The following is a 19,207-nucleotide window of genomic DNA, read 5'->3' on the forward strand; positions in this document are numbered from 1 at the left end:
TCCAACCACAGGATTCAAACGCTAGCTCTTCACTGCTCCCGTCAAGGGCCCTGGCCTGAGGTCTCTCCACTTTGTGGCCACACTAAGGAATAGGACGGGTGGCCCGTGTGGTACAAGGGTGGGGCTTGGAGGGTGGAAGGGGCCCCTGAGGTCACCCCCATCACTAGGGAGCTGTGCTTGTTCCTGGGAAGCCTGAGCCCACCCCGGTCTGGTCACAGTCCCTATAGAGTACAGAAGCCGGGCTGGAGTCCCAGGCAGTGTGGTTGGAGGCAGGCTGGGACTCTGATTTTTGAGACAGGCCTGGCCTCTGGCTGTCAGCCTCTTCCCTGGACTGGTATAACTGCCTCCTAATTGACTCCCCTGCTCCACGTCCCCCCAGCTACCCGCCCCCCAGCCCACACCTGCCCCAGAGGTGGCTGTGTCAGAAGTCTGATGTGGACTCTGCCACGTCCCCGATGTGCCGTGGGCTCCCCATCTGTGTCTCAGCCCACAGGGCCCTTCTCTAGGGCGGCCCCATCCGCTCACATGCCCACTGGGGACAGAGCCCCGCGGTGGCAGTGCCCGTGGCGGGGAGGGCACCCTCCCTCACTCCATCCACTTCTGCAGCCGCCAGCTTTTCTCCAGAAAGCACGTCCTTGGTGATTTCCGAGAGTGGCAAATCGCCTTCTCTGGGAAGCCTTTTCCAATCGCTGCCGTCACCTCCGTGGGTGGCCGTGGGGCTCCCCCTCTGGGCTGCTTGGGACTGGGCGCTGCCTCTGTCCTGGGGCGCCACACGGCACTGCGGCCATTCGGTTCCTCGAGCATCTCCACCCGCCGTGAGACAGAGTCTTGTCCCCGTTGGTTCCTCAGCCCCCAGCACGGCCATAACTGCCCGTGGCCCTCATCCCTGTGGTGTGTCGGCCTCTTTGGTCAAAGTTTTGGTGGGAGAAGAAGCTGTTAATAGAATCCACATCACCTAAAATTAGGATCACAGTCACTACGTTCCATGTGTGTGCGTGTGCGTGTGTGTGCACGTGCCGGCTGTTCACACCCACGAGCACCGCTGACCTGCACTTCCCAGCGGCCTTGTGAGGCCGAGTGCCCGGGCGCTCTGGGATCTGAGCCCCGTCTGCCTTTCAGCTCCTTCTGCGCGGAGTTTGTGGGGGGCCTGGTGAAGTGGCTGCAGCTGTCCGAGGCCGTCTTGCCGACCATGACTGCTTTCGCCGGTGGCCAGGGAGGCGAAGGAGCAGACGTGTTCGCCCAGATCTTGTTGAAGGACCCCATCTTGAAGGACAACCCGCTGGTGATCGCTCAGGTACGCCTAATACCTGGTGGCAGCTGTCAGGCACAGTGGAACAAAGCATCGTCTTTCGGAGGCCGTCTGAAAATTGCTTCTAAGGGGAGCGAAGTGGTTGAAAGATAAAATATGTCCTCATAATATCACATTATGAGATGATCAGAGCTGATGTTGAATTATCCTTATTGAATATTTAGTATCTACTTAATGCTAATCTAGTAGTGTTTACTATGTGCTAGTACCTTTACAAAAAGTAACTCATGTAATTCTCAAAGCAATGTTATGAGGTAGGTAGTAGTTGAGAAAACTGAGGCACAGAGAGGTTAAGTAATTTACCCAAGGTCACACAGCTGAGAAATGGCCAGACCCGGACTTGAACCTCGGCGGTCTGACACCAGAGCCCACGTTTCCCCAAGGCACGGTGCCTCTTTTCAGAGCAGGAGCTCTGCCATGTGCCTTTGAGCATGTCACTCGCCCGCTGTGTGTGCAGTTAGGGCACACGGAAGCTGCGACACAGGCTGTCGATGGGGCAAGCGCGTCGATTTAAAACAGCCCCTGCCCTCCTTCATCTCGCTGCCCGGAGTTCTGGCGTATTTCTTTCCTTATCTGCTACTGGTTTATTATCTGGCTTGCCACTGGGGTCCAGGGCAGAGGCTTTGTGTCTGTCTTGTTCTCCATGGTAGGAGTTGATAAATATTGTCAAATCGCAGGCTGACTGCATATCACCTTGTCACTGATTCCATGCCTTTCCCCTCAGGACCTGCTGACCTTCTCCCTCCAGGATGGTAAGTCGATTTTCTAAGCTCTGTAAATTGTGGGTGTCCGTCTTCACCCCCAGCCAGTGAAGCCAGTGGTAGGTGCTGACACCTGGGGCCAGGTCCCCCATGGCCTTTTTGGCACAAGGAAGGACAGAGAGCCCAGTATCACTGGAGGGGGGGGGGGGGGCGGGACCTTCGTTCGTGCCAAGGCTGTGGGGTCCTTCAGCACTCGTGTCTCTGCTCCCCCACAATGGGCCCGCGGTTGTACCTCCTCTGTAGCTCTTGAATCTGGCCCTTTCCCCACCTCCACCCACCCCCTGGTCCGAGCCACCGCCACCCCTCCTGGATGACAGCGGGGTCAGCTCCCTGGTCTTCCTGCCACCACCCTGCGGCTCGAATGATCTTTTCAAAGGCCCATGTGACCGCACCACCTCCCTGCCGATCGCCTGTGCTGCACTCAGGAGAAAGGCAGGCCCTCTGGGGTGGCTCTTGAGGCCCTAGTGGGCTCGCCCCTGCCCCCTCCTAAGGCCCTAGTGGGCTCGCCCCTGCCCCCTCCGCCTCATCTCTCAATACAGTCGCCCCCTGCAGTGCAGCCCGAGCCACGCCGGCCTCCCGGCAGCTCCCGAACACGTGTGCTGCCTGCACTGCTGCGCCTTTGTACGCGCCCTTCCCTGGCTGGAAAACTCTTCCCGCCCCTCTCCGCCTACTTACTTTCTGCCTTTCCTTCATCCCTCCACGCAGTCATCACTTCCCAGGGAGGCCTTCCTGGTGTCCTGACTTGCACACGCCCAGGGCCATGCTGACCATGGTCACGGCTCTTCACTTCCTTATGTGATTCCTTGATCAACGGGTTTCCCCAGCAGACCAGAGGCTCCACTCGCGCGGGGTCTATGTCTGATTTTGTTCACTTCCCAGGCCTGAGACAGCGCCTCGCACATCTCACACACTCAGTAAATACCTATTGAATGAACTGAGATAGATCTCATGGCCCCGTTTGATGGATAGGGAAGTCAGCTCAGAGAGGTTAAGCAGTTTACCCAAGGTTGCTCAGGAAGCGGCCATGTGGGATTCCACCTGTTAGTTTCCTAGGGCTGCTGTGACAAATGAACAGAAACTGGGTGGCTTGAAACAACAAGACCTTTATTCCCTCCCTGTTCTGTTGGCCAGAAGTCTGAAATCGAGGCGTCAGCAGGGTCACACTCCCTCTGAAGCTGCAGGATAGAATCCTTTGTGCCTCTTCCAGCTTCTGACAGCTCCAGGCGTACCTGGGCTTGTGGCAGCATCGCTTAGGTGTCTGCCTTCATCTTCCACAGCCTTCTCCTCCTCCCTTCCCCCTCCTCCGTGGCTCTCTTACAAGGATGCTTCCCGCAGGGCAATCTCATCTCCAGATCTTTAACTTAATTGTATCTGCAAAGACCCTTTTTCCAAATAAGGTCACATGCGAAGGTTCCGGGACACTGACAGGGCCACCCCTCAACCCGCTGCACCAGCCCAGGGGGTTCGCCCCGGGAGCAGCTCCCACCCCACTTCTTCCCACCACCTCCCCTCCGCCTGGGATCCCCTGTTACCGCGTATGTGGCTTCTTTTATCCTCTAAACTGGGGAGAAGTTTTGGCACAAGGAACTCTGGTGTTTACTCTGATGGCAAGCTGAGAGAGGGAATACCACCTTGCAGATGAGATCTCCAGCCACCGCCAAACCCTGAAATAGGGAAACCTGTGCCGTCTCCCCGCTAGAACCCTGCGAGTGCGCAGAGGAAGAGCGGAATTTCAAGAGCAGGAGCTTAGGCAGGAGAGAGCCCCCAGGAAGGCCGGTGGGCAGCAGCGCGGCGGGCAGGGCTTGGGCCAGGTGGCGTCTGGGCGGGCCGAGCTGGGGAGGGGAGCAGGATGGATTTCCCAGGTCTGGCAGGTCTGAGGACGCACAGCCTCAGCAGGGGCAGCAGAGAGAGCACAGGGAGAGGCTGCTCCAGGAGTCAGCTGAGGGAAGAGACCCCAGAATCGCGACAGGCCAGAGAGAGGGTACGGGAGCCAGAGGGGACTCAGGTGATTCTGGAATCCTGGTTGCTGGTGCCAGCTGCCAGGGGATCGGGGTCCTGTCCCAGGAATTCTGGCATTTGTCTCCAGTGACCCTTTTATAGCAGATGGTGGTCGGAGAACCTGAGAGGGTAGGGAGCTGGGACCCCCTCAAGCCCGCACAGCAGGTCGTGTGCACTGTTTCTCGTGCTTGCTTGTTAGTGCCTGTTTGCTTAGCCCAGTCAGTGTCTTCCAGGTGGCAACACGGAGGTCCTCCTACCTTGGGACTTGTGTTATGAGAATAATAAATTTTCTTTATTGTTTTGACCTCTAAGACCTTACTACTCCTCGTGGTCCATGGATTCAGTGTCAGCCTCTCCGCTGTTATTAACAGAAATGCAGAATCCCAGGCCCACTGAGGCAGGGTCTGCACGTTGGCAAGAACCCAGGGATTCCCGTGTACTTTATCGCCTGAGGAGGCTGCTGGAAGGCTCAGCCCCCAAAGAATATTTTTGGGCCCACTCTGTCCAAACAAAACATTTTACCTCCATATCGTAGAGCCGAATGGGCCCTCAAGGGGTGGCTTGGGGCAGCCTCTGCTCCCAGGCAGGCAAGGCCTTCGGCAATGCTTCTCTATAGCTGAGAAGCCACGCGGCCCCCAAGAGCGTCATGGGACTGGCCTGAGAACACCCCTAGGTCATCGGACTCCGAGTTTGGAGCATTTCCTGTCTGTACACGCTGAGGCCTACACTTTCACAGGCTGTGCGTTCTCAGGAGTTGTCACAGATTTCATTAAAGAGTGATCATATCGGCCGGGCGCGGTGGCTCACGCCTGTAATCCTAGCTCTCTGGGAGGCCAAGGCGGGTGGATTGTTTGAGCTCAGGAGTTCGAAACCAGCCTGAGCAAGAGCGAGACCCTGTCTCTACTAAAATTAGAAAGAAATTAATCGGACAACTAAAAATATATAGAAAAAATTAGCCGGACATGGTGGCGCATGTCTGTAGTCCCAGCTACTCGGGAGGCTGAGGCAGGAGGATCGCTTGAGCCCAGGAGTTTGAGGTTGCTGTGAGCTAGGCTGACGCCACGGCACTCTAGCCCAGGCAACACAGTGAGACTCTGTCTCAAAAAAAAAAAAAAAAAAAAAAAGAGTGATCGTATCACTTTAACAGAAGAAAAGGAAGAATAATAATATCTGACCCTCCCAGACTCTCTTGGACAGAGAGGCTGGGTTTGCCCCGTGATCTGAGGCTGGAGTTGCTGGAGAGCAGGGCAGCGCCTCAGCACGCAGAATCTAGTATTGTCATCATCGTAACGGCAAGGCCGCCATGGACTGAGTACTCTGTGTGCCAGGCGTGGCGCAGGGGCTCGTCGGGCGTTTGAGTCTCTTCCCCCAGTGAAGTGGTCGAGGCTGTTGCTGCCATCTTGCAGACCCGAGACTTCACACGTCAAGGTCAACTTGGAGATCCTCTCACTTTCACAGGTGGAGAGACTGAGGCCCAGAGAGGGGAAGGCGCTTCCCTGGGGACACACAGTGGCAGAGGTAGACTGGGAGTCTGAGCCAGGTCTCCGGCTGCCTGGGCCAGCACTTCCCCCCATTGCCTCTTCACTGGGTGGAGGGAGAAGCCGCCTTTGCCCGAAATCGGCCTGACTTTCTCTTTCCTCACCTGGTGAGTCACGTGCATCCTGCCACCTCTTCCCGACCCACCCCCGCCACCTCCTACAAACCACAGACTGTCCTGAGCACCCTTGGGCACCAGGACACCTCACCTTACCCCTGCCTGCTGTGAGTAACCTTGGCGCTGGCTCTTGCAGAACAACCGGGTGGGTTTAAAATGGCCTGCCTCATGGCGTTGCCTGGGGCTGCGTGCCCTCCCGGGGGCACTCTCCTAGGCAACGTCTAGACCAGCATTGCCTTTTAAATTTCTATTGAGAATAAGCACCACTTATTAAGCGCCCATTAGGCGCGGGTGACCTTACCTGGCCCCTGTCGATACCGTCTGTTTCGTCCGTGCAGCCGTCCTTTACGTAGGCGCTCCCACTCGCCCGCTTTCACAGAGGGGCAGACTAAGGCTCAGAGCAGTGAAGTCGCTTGCCTAAGCTGGTAAGTGGCAGAGCTGGAGACTCTAAAACAAGTGCTGTTCACCAAAACCTTAGCAGACTTTACCCACAAGCGTTGAGGAATAGAGTCCCTACAGGAATACAGTAATACCTCCTGTCTAAACACTGCCAGTCTCCAGTAACATCTGGGGGTGCCAGCAGGTGCCAACAGCTAAGAACAGGAGCAGCATCAGTGCCACACTGGAACCCCATGGGAACAGGTGCCAGAGCTTGAAAGGTCTCCAGAGGTCAGAGGACCCTCAAATTGCCTAGACCACCCTCTCATCACATAGATGGGGAAACCGAGGCCCAAAGAGGGGCTTGCTGACAGTTGTCGTGTCTGACCTCTCTGTTCCTTCTAAGGAATAACCAGGGACTGAGAATGAGAAGCATCTTGGCGGGGTCAGCCTGCCTGGGTGTTAAAATCCAAGCTCCACCTTGGCAAGTTACTGCATGTCTCTGTGCCTCGGTTTCCTCAGGTGTCCCGTGGGAATAACAGTAGTCTTTACCTTTAGCGTGGTGGCGAGGATGACATGAACCAGTCGTGTGCAGTGCTCAGCGCAGAGCTGGCACGCAGGGCACAGCTGCCGGGGCGATGGTGGGTCGTGGTGAAATGGGAAAACCCCAGAATCAGGAAACTCGGATTCTCATCTTGTCTCTGAGACTCTCTGGTATGTGACCTTGATCTAGTCATTTCACCTCTCTGAACTGCAATTTCAAGTACAAATAAGGGATAAGAGCTAGATGCTCCATAAAAAAAAAATTTAAAAAAAAAAAATTTAAAACGGTCTGGGGTCCGAAAAAAAAGGCAAAAATCTTGTAAGGAAGAGGTCAGTGTCCTAGATGGGCCAGTTTTGAAGTCCTTTCCCGCAAGCTGCATGAGGCCAGTGCCCTTGTCTGGCCTGTTTACCATTGTGTCCCAGCGACACAGACAGACGCACGGTGGGCGTTTGGTATTTGCGGGATGGAGGGAGGGCAGCAGGATGGGTGGGCGGCCTTTCTCTAGAGAACGAAAGCTGGCTGAGCAGGGTGTCTTGCCTGAGTCCTTCTGCAGACATCGGTGGGGTGGGGCGCGCTGCGGAGGAGGAGGCTCTCTGTGCTGCGGGATTTCTCCCTGGGTGGGAGGTGGGTGATTAGTCACGGAATCAGCCCGGGAAATCAACATGAAAAGCCGCATTTCTCAGAACTTCCTGGAAGCTTGACCTTTACTGACAGTTTTGGGATCTGAGTCACAAAACGATGCCATATTGGCAGCTGGGTGGAATTTTTAGATGTGCTAACCATTTTCTTCTCATCTGGTAGCAGCCCACCAAGTGCTTTGCCCACACAACCGAGAAAAATAAGTCTTTTGTGTGATGAAGGTTAAACTGAATCTGAGCTGAAAATGCTAAGTAAGGGTTTCTCAATCTCGGCGCCGCTGTGTGGGGCCGGATAATTCTTCATTATGGGGGCTGTCGTGAGCCTGTAGGATGTTTAGCAGCTTCCCTGGCCTCTACCTAGGGGATGCCAGTAGCACTTCTTGAGTTGTGGTGACCAAAAATGTCTCCAGCCATTGCCAAATGTCCTCGAGGAGGCAAAACTGAAAATGTGGCCGTCTCAGGTGGGGCCGGTTTGTTTGCATTCAGTAATCTTCGTAAGTATCCGGTTGCTCCGTTGGCCCCTTACGTAGATTGTGAGTTACTGCATGGTAGGTCGTCCTCAGACCTGCTGGGCAGGCAGGTGGTTTCCCCGAGAAATTAAGGCTCTGGAGGTTAAGTGAGTAGCCCAGGGTTACATTTCAAGGTAAGTTTCAAAATTCCACTTAGGACAGAGTGCATCTCGCTGTGAGCTCGATCGGTGCCTGGGAAGCTTCAACCGAATCGTGGTTCCTGCCCTCTGTACTCTGAATCCCGAGGCGGGATCGAGCCTAGGCCATGTGCCAGGGGCACACACGTGCGCTGCGGCAACGTTGCCTCTGCTTTCTCACCTGGCATTTATTACCAGATTGCAAACCTCCCTGATGGATCAGAAAGGCTTGAGATGTTAGTCTTGGGTCGTGGTGAGATGCAACGGAGTCACCGGGTCGCCGGGTTCTCCGGCAGCATTGAGTTCATTGAGTACCTACCGTATGCCTGGCTCTGAGCTAAGTGCTTTCTTTATGGGTACTAATTCTTTTAAGCCCCACAGTGACCCTAGGAAGCAGAGGCTATTACTGTCCCCATTTTACGGCAGAGGAAACAGGCACAGAGGTGACATGACCTGCCATGGTCACACAGCTGGAAAGTGAGGTGTCAGGATCTGAGCCCAGCTTTTAACTGCTGTTCTGCTTCCCACACGGAGATGAAGCCCTCACCCCCACAGCTGACTGGAAGAGGGCGGGTGTCCCCTGCGGCAGTGATCTTGCTGGTCTTGCATCCGGGTGCAGCTGGAGGCGGGTCTCAGAGCGGCGCCTCCTCCCTGCCCTCTGTTCCCACACCCCCTGGTCTTGAAGTAAGCTTGTCGCCACCCTAACACCCTTAATCGTCCTAAACCATGGGGAGAAAAGGCAGGAATCAGCCCCAAAACGTTCTGAGGTAAACTGCTGCCCTGTGAGGGGCCCATGCCCAGGCTCGGCCTCCCAAAGTGACAGCCCTGGGCACACAAAGGAGCCTAACCTGGTGCCCAGCGATGGGCAAGGCGGCATGGGGCTGGAACATGGTGCAGTTTCTTCTTTATATGAGAATAATTCACTTTGGGTAAAAATGGGGATAAATAATAAGTATTCTAGAAAAAATGTATCATTAGAAAAGTTGGTAACTCGAGGATGGTCGTGCAGTGGGTAGGGCAAGCAGTCGTGTGAGTGTGACCTGTGAGGCGTGGCCTCGGGCCCAGGGAGAAGGGGGACAGAGAGCCCCTGCCCTGGCACTCAGCAGGCAGCCCTGGCACAGAGCATGGCTTCTTAGCATGGCTTCCCAGAGAGGACGGGAGAAAGACGACACCACGTGCCCTGCGCACTGGCCAAACTCACCACATGCATCCTCTTATTGCAGCTCAGCAAAGCCAGATTGCAGAGGTGTTCTTATTCCCCTTTTACAGATGAGGAAACTGAGGCTCAGAGAGGTTAAGAGTCTCAGCGCCTTACAACAGGAGGCTGTACTGCTCCCCCCAGCCCGGGAGAGGGGACATTTGGAAATGTAGGGAGGGTCAGGGTTGTTATAACCTAGGGTGCAACTGGCATTTAGTGCCAAGCTCCATGGGTAAGGCAGTGTTGGGTAACGAAGCGTTATACAAAGCACAGTAGCTTCTGTATTGCGAGGTGCTGGTGCAGGGAGGAGCCCGAGAATGTGGATTCTGGTCCCGGCTGTCATAAACACACAGGCTGGCTCAGGACATGCCCCTTCCTCTTCCTAAACCAGGGGACCCCTTGGGCTCTGAGACCTCCCACAGTGTGTGGTTGTGTGGCGAGGTGGGCACAGGGCTGTCCGGCAGTTCTGGGTGACTGGCACGCCCCTGCCCCCCGGTGGCAGAACCAAGATCCCTGGGTCGCCCTCCCCAGTCCCCCAACTTTTCAAAGAACTGGTCGCCCGGGTGCAGTGTACTTCTGAGGTGCTCCTGTGGCCCATGGCCTAGGGCTATCGCTGGGATTGTGTACCTATCCCGTGTGCATGGAAGATGGGATTCACAGCTGGCCACGTGGGATTGTCCTAGAACCCCAGACTCACCCCACAATAGCAGATTTGCCTTTAAAAGACAGCCACAGAGGGATGAGCAGAAATGTTGGCATCAGGTAATTCTGGATTATAATCAAGCTCCAGCACTCTCTCAGCTGTGTGACTTTGAGAAAGTTTCTTAACCTCTCTGTGCCTATTCTGCCCTCATTTGCAACATGGGGCATCATAATGACGGCTTCCTAGAACCACTGGGAGGATTAGCAGTCACGAATGCCAGCCCCTCACGTGATGCCTGGCATTTAGGAGCAGGCCACGGATGCCGGTTTCCCCTCCATGCAGAGGTCCCCGGAGGGCTGTGTGGACCACCGTCCTGCCTCCAGGCGTGGGTGCGTGCAGACCGTCTCAGATGGGCAGAGCTCGCTTGCAGGAGGGGAGCCCACTGCTCTGCCGCTTGGAGTGGGAACCCCCTGCTTCAGAATCCCCCAGGTGCTTGTCAAAAGCACAGACACCTGCACTCCACTCCAGACCTCGGGCCCGGGGGCTGGGGAGCCTGAATTTCCGTGAGTACCCCGTGACCTTTATGCTCTCTAAAGTTTAAAAACCACCGTCCCCTCCTGAGTCTCAAGACTCCACATCACCCTGTCACTGTTGGGCTGTTTCAAGTCCATTTGGCCTTGGACTTTTGAAGGTTCCTCCCTGTGAGGTGGAGCAGGCACCCTGAGGCTGACCCTTAGCTCTCTGAGCTGGAAAGGACCTCAGGAGACCAGCTTCTCCTACCTCGGTCCTTCCAGCAGGTTCCAAAAGCACTGGCCCAGGCACTGGACTCTGAGCGGCTCTCAGGAGCAGCGTGGGGGGCAGACAGTGGGGATAGCTTGGGGGACACGTGCGTGTCTGGAGACAGTGTTCCACTGTCTCATGGCCGTGGTTCCCGCGTCACAGGTGGGGGGCGAGGGCACGGCTTCTGCAGCCAGGCTGCCCGAGTCACTGCCCACTGGCCGGGTGAGCCTGGGCAAGTGACCAGAGCTCCCTGCACCTCGGTTTCCTCTTTGCTAAGACGGAGTTCCTAACAGCACCTGCCTCCTCGGGTGGCTGTGAGGGTTCAGTAAACCAAGGCATGTGGCGGAGTAGCAGGGAGTCTGGCCCCTGTGAGCGGTAGATCAACGAGGCTTCCAGATCAATGTGACTCCTTGCCGTAGGATGCTACTGGCGGGAGAGGACGCAGATCTCATCCAGCACGATCGTCCTCCCCTATTGTGCACCTCTCCCAGCGGGTCAGCCCTTCGTCCATTCCTACAAATATTCCACTCTTCACTCATGCAAAGATTAGTAAACCTCTGCTTTGCTTTAGGCACAGATCTGGGTGCCGGGGGTGCAGAGTGATTTGGAGCTTGCTTATATTTTAGAGGGGGAGACAGACAATAAGCAAATAGGCAAATACAAATGTATAGTTTCAAATGGTGATAAACAATAACTCACAGTAGGGGATGGGAAGCAGTAGGGGAGGGGGCTAGGGAGGGCTTCTCCAGGGAGGCGACATTTGAGGCAGGAACTGAGTGATGAGCGGACGTAGAAGAGAGTGTTCCAGGCACAGTCAAGACTCTGACATTTAAGGATAACTCACCACTGTAAGAGGAGACCCCACCCAGGGGAGGAGAGAGGCTTTAACCAGTTAATCCGCTTTCTTCCCCTTGTCCACTGGGGGAGCAGGAGTTGGAGGGTCCCGGAAAGGGAGCATCAGTCTCAGGTGGGGGTGGGAGCAGGATGAGGTCTTTTGTGCTGCCTGGGGCAGGTGAGGGAGAACTTCGGTCAGTTAATGAGTCAACACATTTTAATTGGGCACCTGCTAACCTCCAGGCATTGTCCTGGGCACTGGGAGAACAGCAGGGAACAAGGCAAAGGCTCCTGCCCTTGTGGGACTGTCACGCTGATGGAGAGAGCCAGACGGTTAACCTATACATAGATACAACAATGGCAGGAATCAGGGCAGCGGAAACAGGATGACTGGGGGGTGGGCAGCTCTAATTCAGGAGCCGCTGGCTTCTCTAAGGAGATGATATTTAAGGTGAGACTTAACTAAAAAGGCGCCAGCTGAGCAGAGTTCTGGGGGACGAGCTTCCCAGATACCAAGAACAGCAAGCGCAAAGGCCCTGAGGCAGCCATCAGCTTGGCTTCTTGGCAGGACAGATGCTGGTGCATGAAGCAGGGACAGGTAGAAGGTGAGGTGGGAGAGGGTGACAGGAAGGGGCCAGATGAGGTACAGCCTCGCAGGCCACAGGAAGAAATGTGGATTTTATTCAGAGTACATTGGGGAGCCGTTGCAGACTTTTAAGCTAGGAGAGAACGTGATCAGATTGATGACTTTAAAGAATCTCTCTGGCTGCTGTGTGGCAAATGAAGTTCAGAGGCCGGAGGGAACGAGGAGAGACCAATGATGTGGCTGGTGGCTGGAGAGCAGTGGCTGGCACAGTGGCAGTGGAGATGGAGCGAATGTCAGACCCAGGATATAATATTTTGGAGGTGCAGCTGTCAGCATTGGCTGGTGGATCGGATGTTGGGACAGAGGAAAGAGCAAAATCAAAAATGACGCCCAGGCCTTTGGTCTGAGTGCCAGGGTGGATGGGGTGCCTTTTATTGAGACAGGATAGGCAGGCCCTCAAGGAATGATGTGACCATCCAGGCCAATTGGCAGTAGAGCCCAGGCCAGAGAACACCAGTATCCTGGGTAGCCCAGGACTTATGCCCCTACCCCACCACCCTCTAGGAGAGAAGATTCGCACTTTAAATAGAAGGAACACACCGTAAGCCACCTGCCTTAAATAGGTCCAAACTCAGCAGCCTGGCCACCAAAGTCCTTGCAATGACCCTTACATGAGACCGAGGTTGAGAGCCCCATTCCCGAGATTACCACAGGGATATTAATCACCCATGCACCTGGCAGCCTGCATTCTAGAAGCTGAATCACCACAGCCTTGACCAGTGGAGTATGCATTAGGAACTAATTATAATTGCCACCAATTAATCATCACGCCAAGCCTTGGTTTCCACAGCCCCGATTATCACCTGGGCGAAATAGTCTTTGCTCCTACAAGGAAGCTTTAATTGACCCAGTAACCCCGAAACACAACACGCAGGTCTGTTCCCTAGCACGTAGACAGTTTGTCATCCAGGGTGGCATCAGGGCAGCTGAGCCCGTGCTGGCAGCCCCATGAGACCACGGCTCACTCTAAGGACCTGGGCCAAGGAAGGAACTGATTTCTTTTGTAGAAGCTGAAACCTCAGACTTCAAGACTGCAGAGGCTACATCATGTTAAACAGTCTTTGACATGGAAACCTGAGGCCGAGGAAAGGAGGGTCCCATATACCAGGACTCAGGAAACCTTACTGTTGGCAGGTTTCTCCAGATAATGCTGAAGAGCAGCTGGATTTGGGAATTAGCATTTTAAACAACTCATGTCTTCACAGGGGCCGTACACACAAGGAAGGTGGGTGCAGAGTAGCTGAATGCCAAGTCCTTGTGACTTTCTCTCTTTGTCAGAAAGATTCTATGTGGAAGCACAAACTTGAATCATAAAGAATTTGACCTAAAAATCAGAAGAGTTGATTCATTTGTTCATTCATTAAATAAACATTTTTTGAGCTCTTCTTATGTATCACACCCCAGGTAGGTGCTGGGGTTGGACAAAGGGATGAGTCAGCTTGCAGTGGAGTGGGATGCAGACAGGTACAGCCACCTGGGGGAGATGCCGGGACAGCGGCCTGTGTAAGCGACCACAGACCTCCGAAGGAAGCGGCGATGCAGAGAGGGTTCAGAGAGGTGATGACTGAGCCACATCTTGGAGGAAAATAAAAGTTCAAGGCTTAAGTGATAGAATAACAGCTCCCCCAAAATGCCCATGTCCTAATCCCCGGAACCTGGGAATACATTACCCTACGTGGCAGAAGGGTCTTTGCAGATGTGATTAACTTAAGCATCTTGAGATGGGGGGTTTGTGCTGAACTATCCAGATAGGCCCAGTGTATTTATTCACAGGCCTTTGTAAGAGGGAGACAGAAGGATCTAAGAGTAGATGTGACCACAGGAGCAGAGGTTGGGTGATGGGAGGGAGGGGCACAAGCCAAGGAACCCAGGCACCCTCTGGAAGCTGGAAAAGACAAGAAGACAGAGTTTCTCCTAGGGCTTGCATAAGGAAAACAGCCTTGCCAACACCTTGCTGTTAGGATATCTGGCCTCTAGACTGTGAGATGATAAATCTGTCTTGTCTTAAACCACTAAGTATGGTAACTGCTGCAGCAGCAACAGGAAACTAATAGGGCTCACCTCATGTAAAGCACTGTCGTAAGTGATTTATACTCAGCATCTCAGGAAACACGGGGTTGGGAGGTTAAAGTGATCCAAGGCCCCATAGGTAGAAAACAGCAGAGAGAGGATTAAAACCAAGACTGTCCGGTTCGAGAGCCGCCCTCTTAGCCACTGGAAGGCACAGACCTCCTTTGTGGGCAGGTGGAGTGGGCATCCCCGGGGGCCCCGCCGAGTTAGAGGCACACGGGTGCGAGCCAGCCCGCATGCTCGGGCCAAGGGAGGGTCTTGAACAAGGGGGAGCTGGTGAGGGGTGATCCCCACATGCCAGGCCAGGCACAGCTGGTTCTGTGGGCAGAGGTGTGACCAGGGAAGGTTTCCCTGTCGTAGGCATTGAAGACACGCCGAGGGCCTCAGCCAGGCGGGAGCTGTGGGGATGGAAGAAGTGAAATGGACACAATGAGATGTTGTTCAGTAGCATCGGACAGACTTGGAGACGTTGCACATGAAGGGGGCTGGGGGAGGATTGTGGGGGTTCCCAGTCCCGGTTTGAGCGGCTGGGTGGTGTCATGTTCTGAGGTCACCCAAGAGGAGACCCACAAGTGTCCTTTACGCCTGGAGACCCCAACCCCCAAGCCTCGGACTGGTACCAGTCCATGGCCTGTTAGGAACTAGGCCGCACAGCAGGAGGTGAGCGGAGGGTTAGCAAAGCTTCGTCTGTATTTATAGCCGCTTCGTCTGTGTCTATCACTCGCATCACTGCATAAGCTCCGCCTCCTGTCAGATCAGCGGCAGCATTAGATTCTCAAGAAGCACAAACCCTGCTGTAAACTGCGCATGCACGGGATCTAGGTTGCACGCTCCTTATGAGAATCTAATGCCTAATATCTGAGGTGGAGCTGAGGCGGTGATGCTAGCACTGGGGAGCGGCTGCAATACAGATTGTCATTAGCAGAGAGGTTTGACTGCACAATAAATGTAACGTCCTTGAATCATCCTGAAACCATCCTCCCGCCCGACCCCCGGTCCATGGAAAAATTGTATTCCATGAAACTGGTCCCTGGTGCCAAAAAGGTTGGGGACCGCTGCTTTATGCCACACAGGGAGGCACTATCTGCCAGATGGGATGGGGGTTGACAGCTTAGGCTTGGTAGAGTAGGGACACTTTGCACAGGATCCCGTCCATTGCTGTGCTGCCTGAAGACAGAAATCCCAGGAAGATTGTTTGAGGACAGGAGTTTGAGACCAGCCTGAGCAAGAGCAAGATACTGTCACTACAAAAAATAGAAAAATTAGCTGGGCGTGGTGGCACATACCTGTAGTCCCAGCTACTCGGGAGGCTGAGGCAGGAGGATCACTTGAGCCCAGGAGTTTGAGGTTGCAGTGAGCTATGATGATACCATTGCACTCTAGCTGGGGTGACAGAGTACGACTCTGTCTCAAAAAAAAAAATCATATGTAACATATTACCTTCACTTTTTTTTTTCCTGTGCAGTGTTTCGTCTCTTAGTTGAGACCCTATGGCACATTATCAAGTCAGTCTTCTATCCGCTTTTAAAATTTGTTTCATTGCATACCATTTATTTTCAAAAGCCATTACAATTTTCTTAGGAATCATTTTTTATGGCCCCATAGTTTTCCACTGGATGGATGTACATGGTTGACTTAACTAAGTCCCTGGTGTTGGAAATCTCTAGATTGTTTCCAATTTCGTGTTATAAATGCAGCAGTGGTATCTTAATAAGTATTGTCTACATTTCAGGTTGTTTTCTTAAGATTAGAATTCCAGAAACAGAATTCCTGGGGCAAAGGGGATATGCATTTTTTTAAAAAGTCTTCCTTCCGTGTTATCAAATTGCCCTCCAGCAAGTCCGTACCAGCGCCCACTCCCACCAGCGATGTCTTTGAGCCCCCGTTTGTATCATCTCCGTCACAGCTTTGGGATTTGAAAAACTCCTCTTTCCTAAGTTGACTGGTGAGAAATACCTGCTTACTTTCGATGAACATTTTTAGTCGTTGTGTAGAATTCTTCCAGGAAGCCGTGCCATTGTTCCATCGACTGGCTCTCTCGGGGTCGTGCGTGTTGGATGTTTCCAGGGCTGGGGTTTTGGCAGTTTCGCTGCTGTTAGCATCTCTGTGCGTAAAACCTAAACTGATCCGTTGCCTGTGCTGTTTCTCTCTTTTGAGGGTGCTATGATGCCCGGGCCAGAGTCCTCATTTGCCACATGAACTCCCTGCTCCAGGTGCCCTTGGAGGAGCTGGATTTCCTCGAAGAGACACTCCTTGAGAGCCTGAAGGAAACCAAAGAGGAGGAATCTGAGTAAGAGAGCCCCGCGACCCTGGGCAGGGACAGAGGATTTCCCCTTAAGTGTGCTTTGCAGATAACAGAGTCCCCTTCTCCCCTTATTAAGAGATTGTGCAGTGATGTGGAAGGAGCACTAGACAAAGAGTCCCAGCTGTAGCCCTGATTCACTGTGTGGCCTTAGCAAGTCACTTGCCCTCTCTGGGCCTTAGACCTCATTTTCAAGAAGAGATTGAATAGACAATTGCTAAGGGCCTTGAATGTGTGATTTTAACATCTCATGGCCCTGACACCCGCCTCAGGCTCTTGTGACACCTTGTCCATGGGCCCAAGTGACCTGGGTTCAAATCCCACTTCTGACACCCATCTGCTGTTTGACCTTGGGCAGGTGGCCTCCTGTTTCTAAGCTACAATATTCTTGTCCGTAAAACAGGAATAAGGATAGTGCCCGCCCTGGATCATTGGGAAGAACGAATGTGATCATATTATAAAATGCCTGTCCCAGGGCTGGCATGAAGCAAGTGCTCAGTAGATGTGAGTCCTCCCTTTCCCCACATATCCCTGTACCCATCAGTCGTAGAGCAGCTTTGATGTCCCTATATGGTCAAGAGTGGTGAGGTAAGCAGTCCTGCTAACTTGGCCGGAGCTCAGCTCTTTGCAGAACACCTTACACAGGATCTAATCCCAGAGCAATAAATCAGCCCCAGTCACAGCTTAATCATGGGCTCCTGGCACCAGGAACGTCTCCCCACCTCTGGGTTTTGTTCCGCCGCAGTGGTGTTCTTTGAGCAGCCGGGTTGCACCAGTTCTGTCCAGCTGGGAATTTAATCCCGAAGCCAAATTCAGAGCCAGAGCCTCTCTCCTTGCCAGGGTTTGTGGGGCAAAGGGAAGAGGTATTTCCTTGAGAAAGGAGGAAAGTTAATTGTTGAAATAACCTAAAAACAAACTTGCGTTGACTCCCAAAGCCATGTCCGTAAAGAAGTAGCTGGATCTAGGCCAGTTACCATAATCACAGGGGCTGCCCAGGTTCTTTGGATATATTGGGACTTTATAGGGTCTTACATGCCTTGAAATTAAGGAACCTCTCAGTTATCGTTTGGAAATCTTATTATCGTAAACATACATATTACCCAGAGCAGTTTGTTCTGGTAATACTAGTAATGCCAGATCAGGGAAGATACTAACCAGAGGTTCTAACACAGGCCAGCTCTAGCAAGCTCTAGCACTTACCAGCCAGGCAAGCTTGGGCATTATTTATCTTCACTGGGCCTCAGTTTCCTCACCTGCAAAATGGGGATAATAGCAGCACCCTCCTCCTTCTGGGGTCCAAATAAGTTCATACGTGTGAAGTATTTCAAGTGGGCCTGGGACGGAGTAACAAGTCCATAAATATTATTTGCTATTTTTAACAGGATTATTATAATTGTTATGATTAGTATAGATTCTTTCCCCAGAAAACTGCTTTACTCATGTAATTGTTTATTCAATTTTAGAGACTTTGGGGACCTTTCACATTCTGCCCATGGTCTCAGGAAGGATCTGAGTCCCAGGGAAAACACTAGCACCTGTTCAGCCAGGGGACCTACGCTCTTCGTGGCCTTGAGCATGTTGCTCTTCCGCGCTGGACAGCAGCACCATTTTTTTTAACCTATGCAATTAGGAGATGGAATTATATATGGATTTATTTTAACTCTAAGGTTTTATATTTCTGGGAGGTGACCTTACCACTGGGCACTCCAGGTTGATTCTTTGCAGCTGGGGTTTAGAGTGTGACGTACCACCCCTCTGTTCCTGGGTCCCCATCTGCGCCCTAAGGTCATCCAAGCCTCCCTCATTTGTTTAGTGACTTCACCTCTCTGTGCTTCAGTTTTCTCATCTCTCACATGGGGTAATAGTAGTGTCTGCATCATAGGGTTGTTAAGAGGATTAAATTAATTAACATGTATCAAAAGCTTAGAGCAATACTTGGCACACTGGCCTCAGCACACATTAGCCCGTGTGCTGCTGGAGGTGATACCACCCACATCACAGTAACATTGTCAACATCTAACACTTAGTGAGTGCTTGCTAGGCGCAGGCACCAGACGCCTTCTCATTTGATCTCCTGACAGCCCCCTAAGAGTCTCCCAGATAAAGAAAGGGGGGCAGGGCCAAGGTCAGCAGCTGGTCAGCAGCATCCTCTGATTCAACCACCATATCCAGTCCGAATGTCACTTACGGTATCCCTCAAGGCCTGGTTGATAATTCCAGGTTCCCTCCTTAATTCTGAGGAAAGCAGGAAAGATAATGCTTCCCAGCTTTTACTAGGAAAGTGTCTGTAGACCTCTCAGAGATAAGCTCTTCCTGTCTATCAACATAAGTAAGTGATAAAAAAAAAAAAAAAAGAAGGCGGTGGTGAGGATGATAAGGATGGGAGATAAGGGGGCAGCGAGCAAGATTCACGAGATTCACCGTGGATCCTCGAGATGAGCCGTGTAGGTGTCTCGCTCTTCAGGAGCTTTGGGGTTCGCCCAGGATTTGCCTCCGATCTGCAGTGCGGCGTCAGTCTCCGTCTTCGAGAAACTGACATGGAATGCCACCTCGAGTTGGTTTCTGGCATTTTGGAACGTGAGTGTGGCTGTGATTGTGTGACAGTATGGGTTGCCGTTGTGCCTGGTCATCGGGCAAGGTCGATAGCAGGAACAAGGCCGTCATTTGGGTCTAGTGTGGTTCTCTGAATTTTCACTTCCAAGGAAAAGGACGAAACGTTGTTTTTGTGACTCAGAGCAAACATTTCCTCTTTTGCTTTCAGTGTTGAAATTCAATGAGATAATTAAAGTAATTGCAAGAGTGAAAT

The 19,207-nt window shown here is 53.0% G+C and overlaps 1 protein-coding gene across 1 annotated transcript in view; it reads left to right on the forward strand.

The window, feature by feature from the left end:
- Window positions 1–19,207, forward strand: part of TMCO4 (transmembrane and coiled-coil domains 4) — a 90,101-nt gene that overhangs the window by 9,991 nt on the left and 60,903 nt on the right. The window contains exon 5 of the mRNA XM_012656926.1: window positions 16,257–16,389. Within this exon, the coding sequence (XP_012512380.1) occupies window positions 16,257–16,389 (133 nt within the window). The remainder of the gene's footprint in view (window positions 1–16,256; window positions 16,390–19,207) is intronic.

This window comes from Propithecus coquereli, unplaced genomic scaffold, assembly GCF_000956105.1.
Source record: "Propithecus coquereli isolate 6110/MARCELLA unplaced genomic scaffold, Pcoq_1.0 Scaffold528, whole genome shotgun sequence".
Taxonomy (NCBI): domain Eukaryota; kingdom Metazoa; phylum Chordata; class Mammalia; order Primates; family Indriidae; genus Propithecus; species Propithecus coquereli.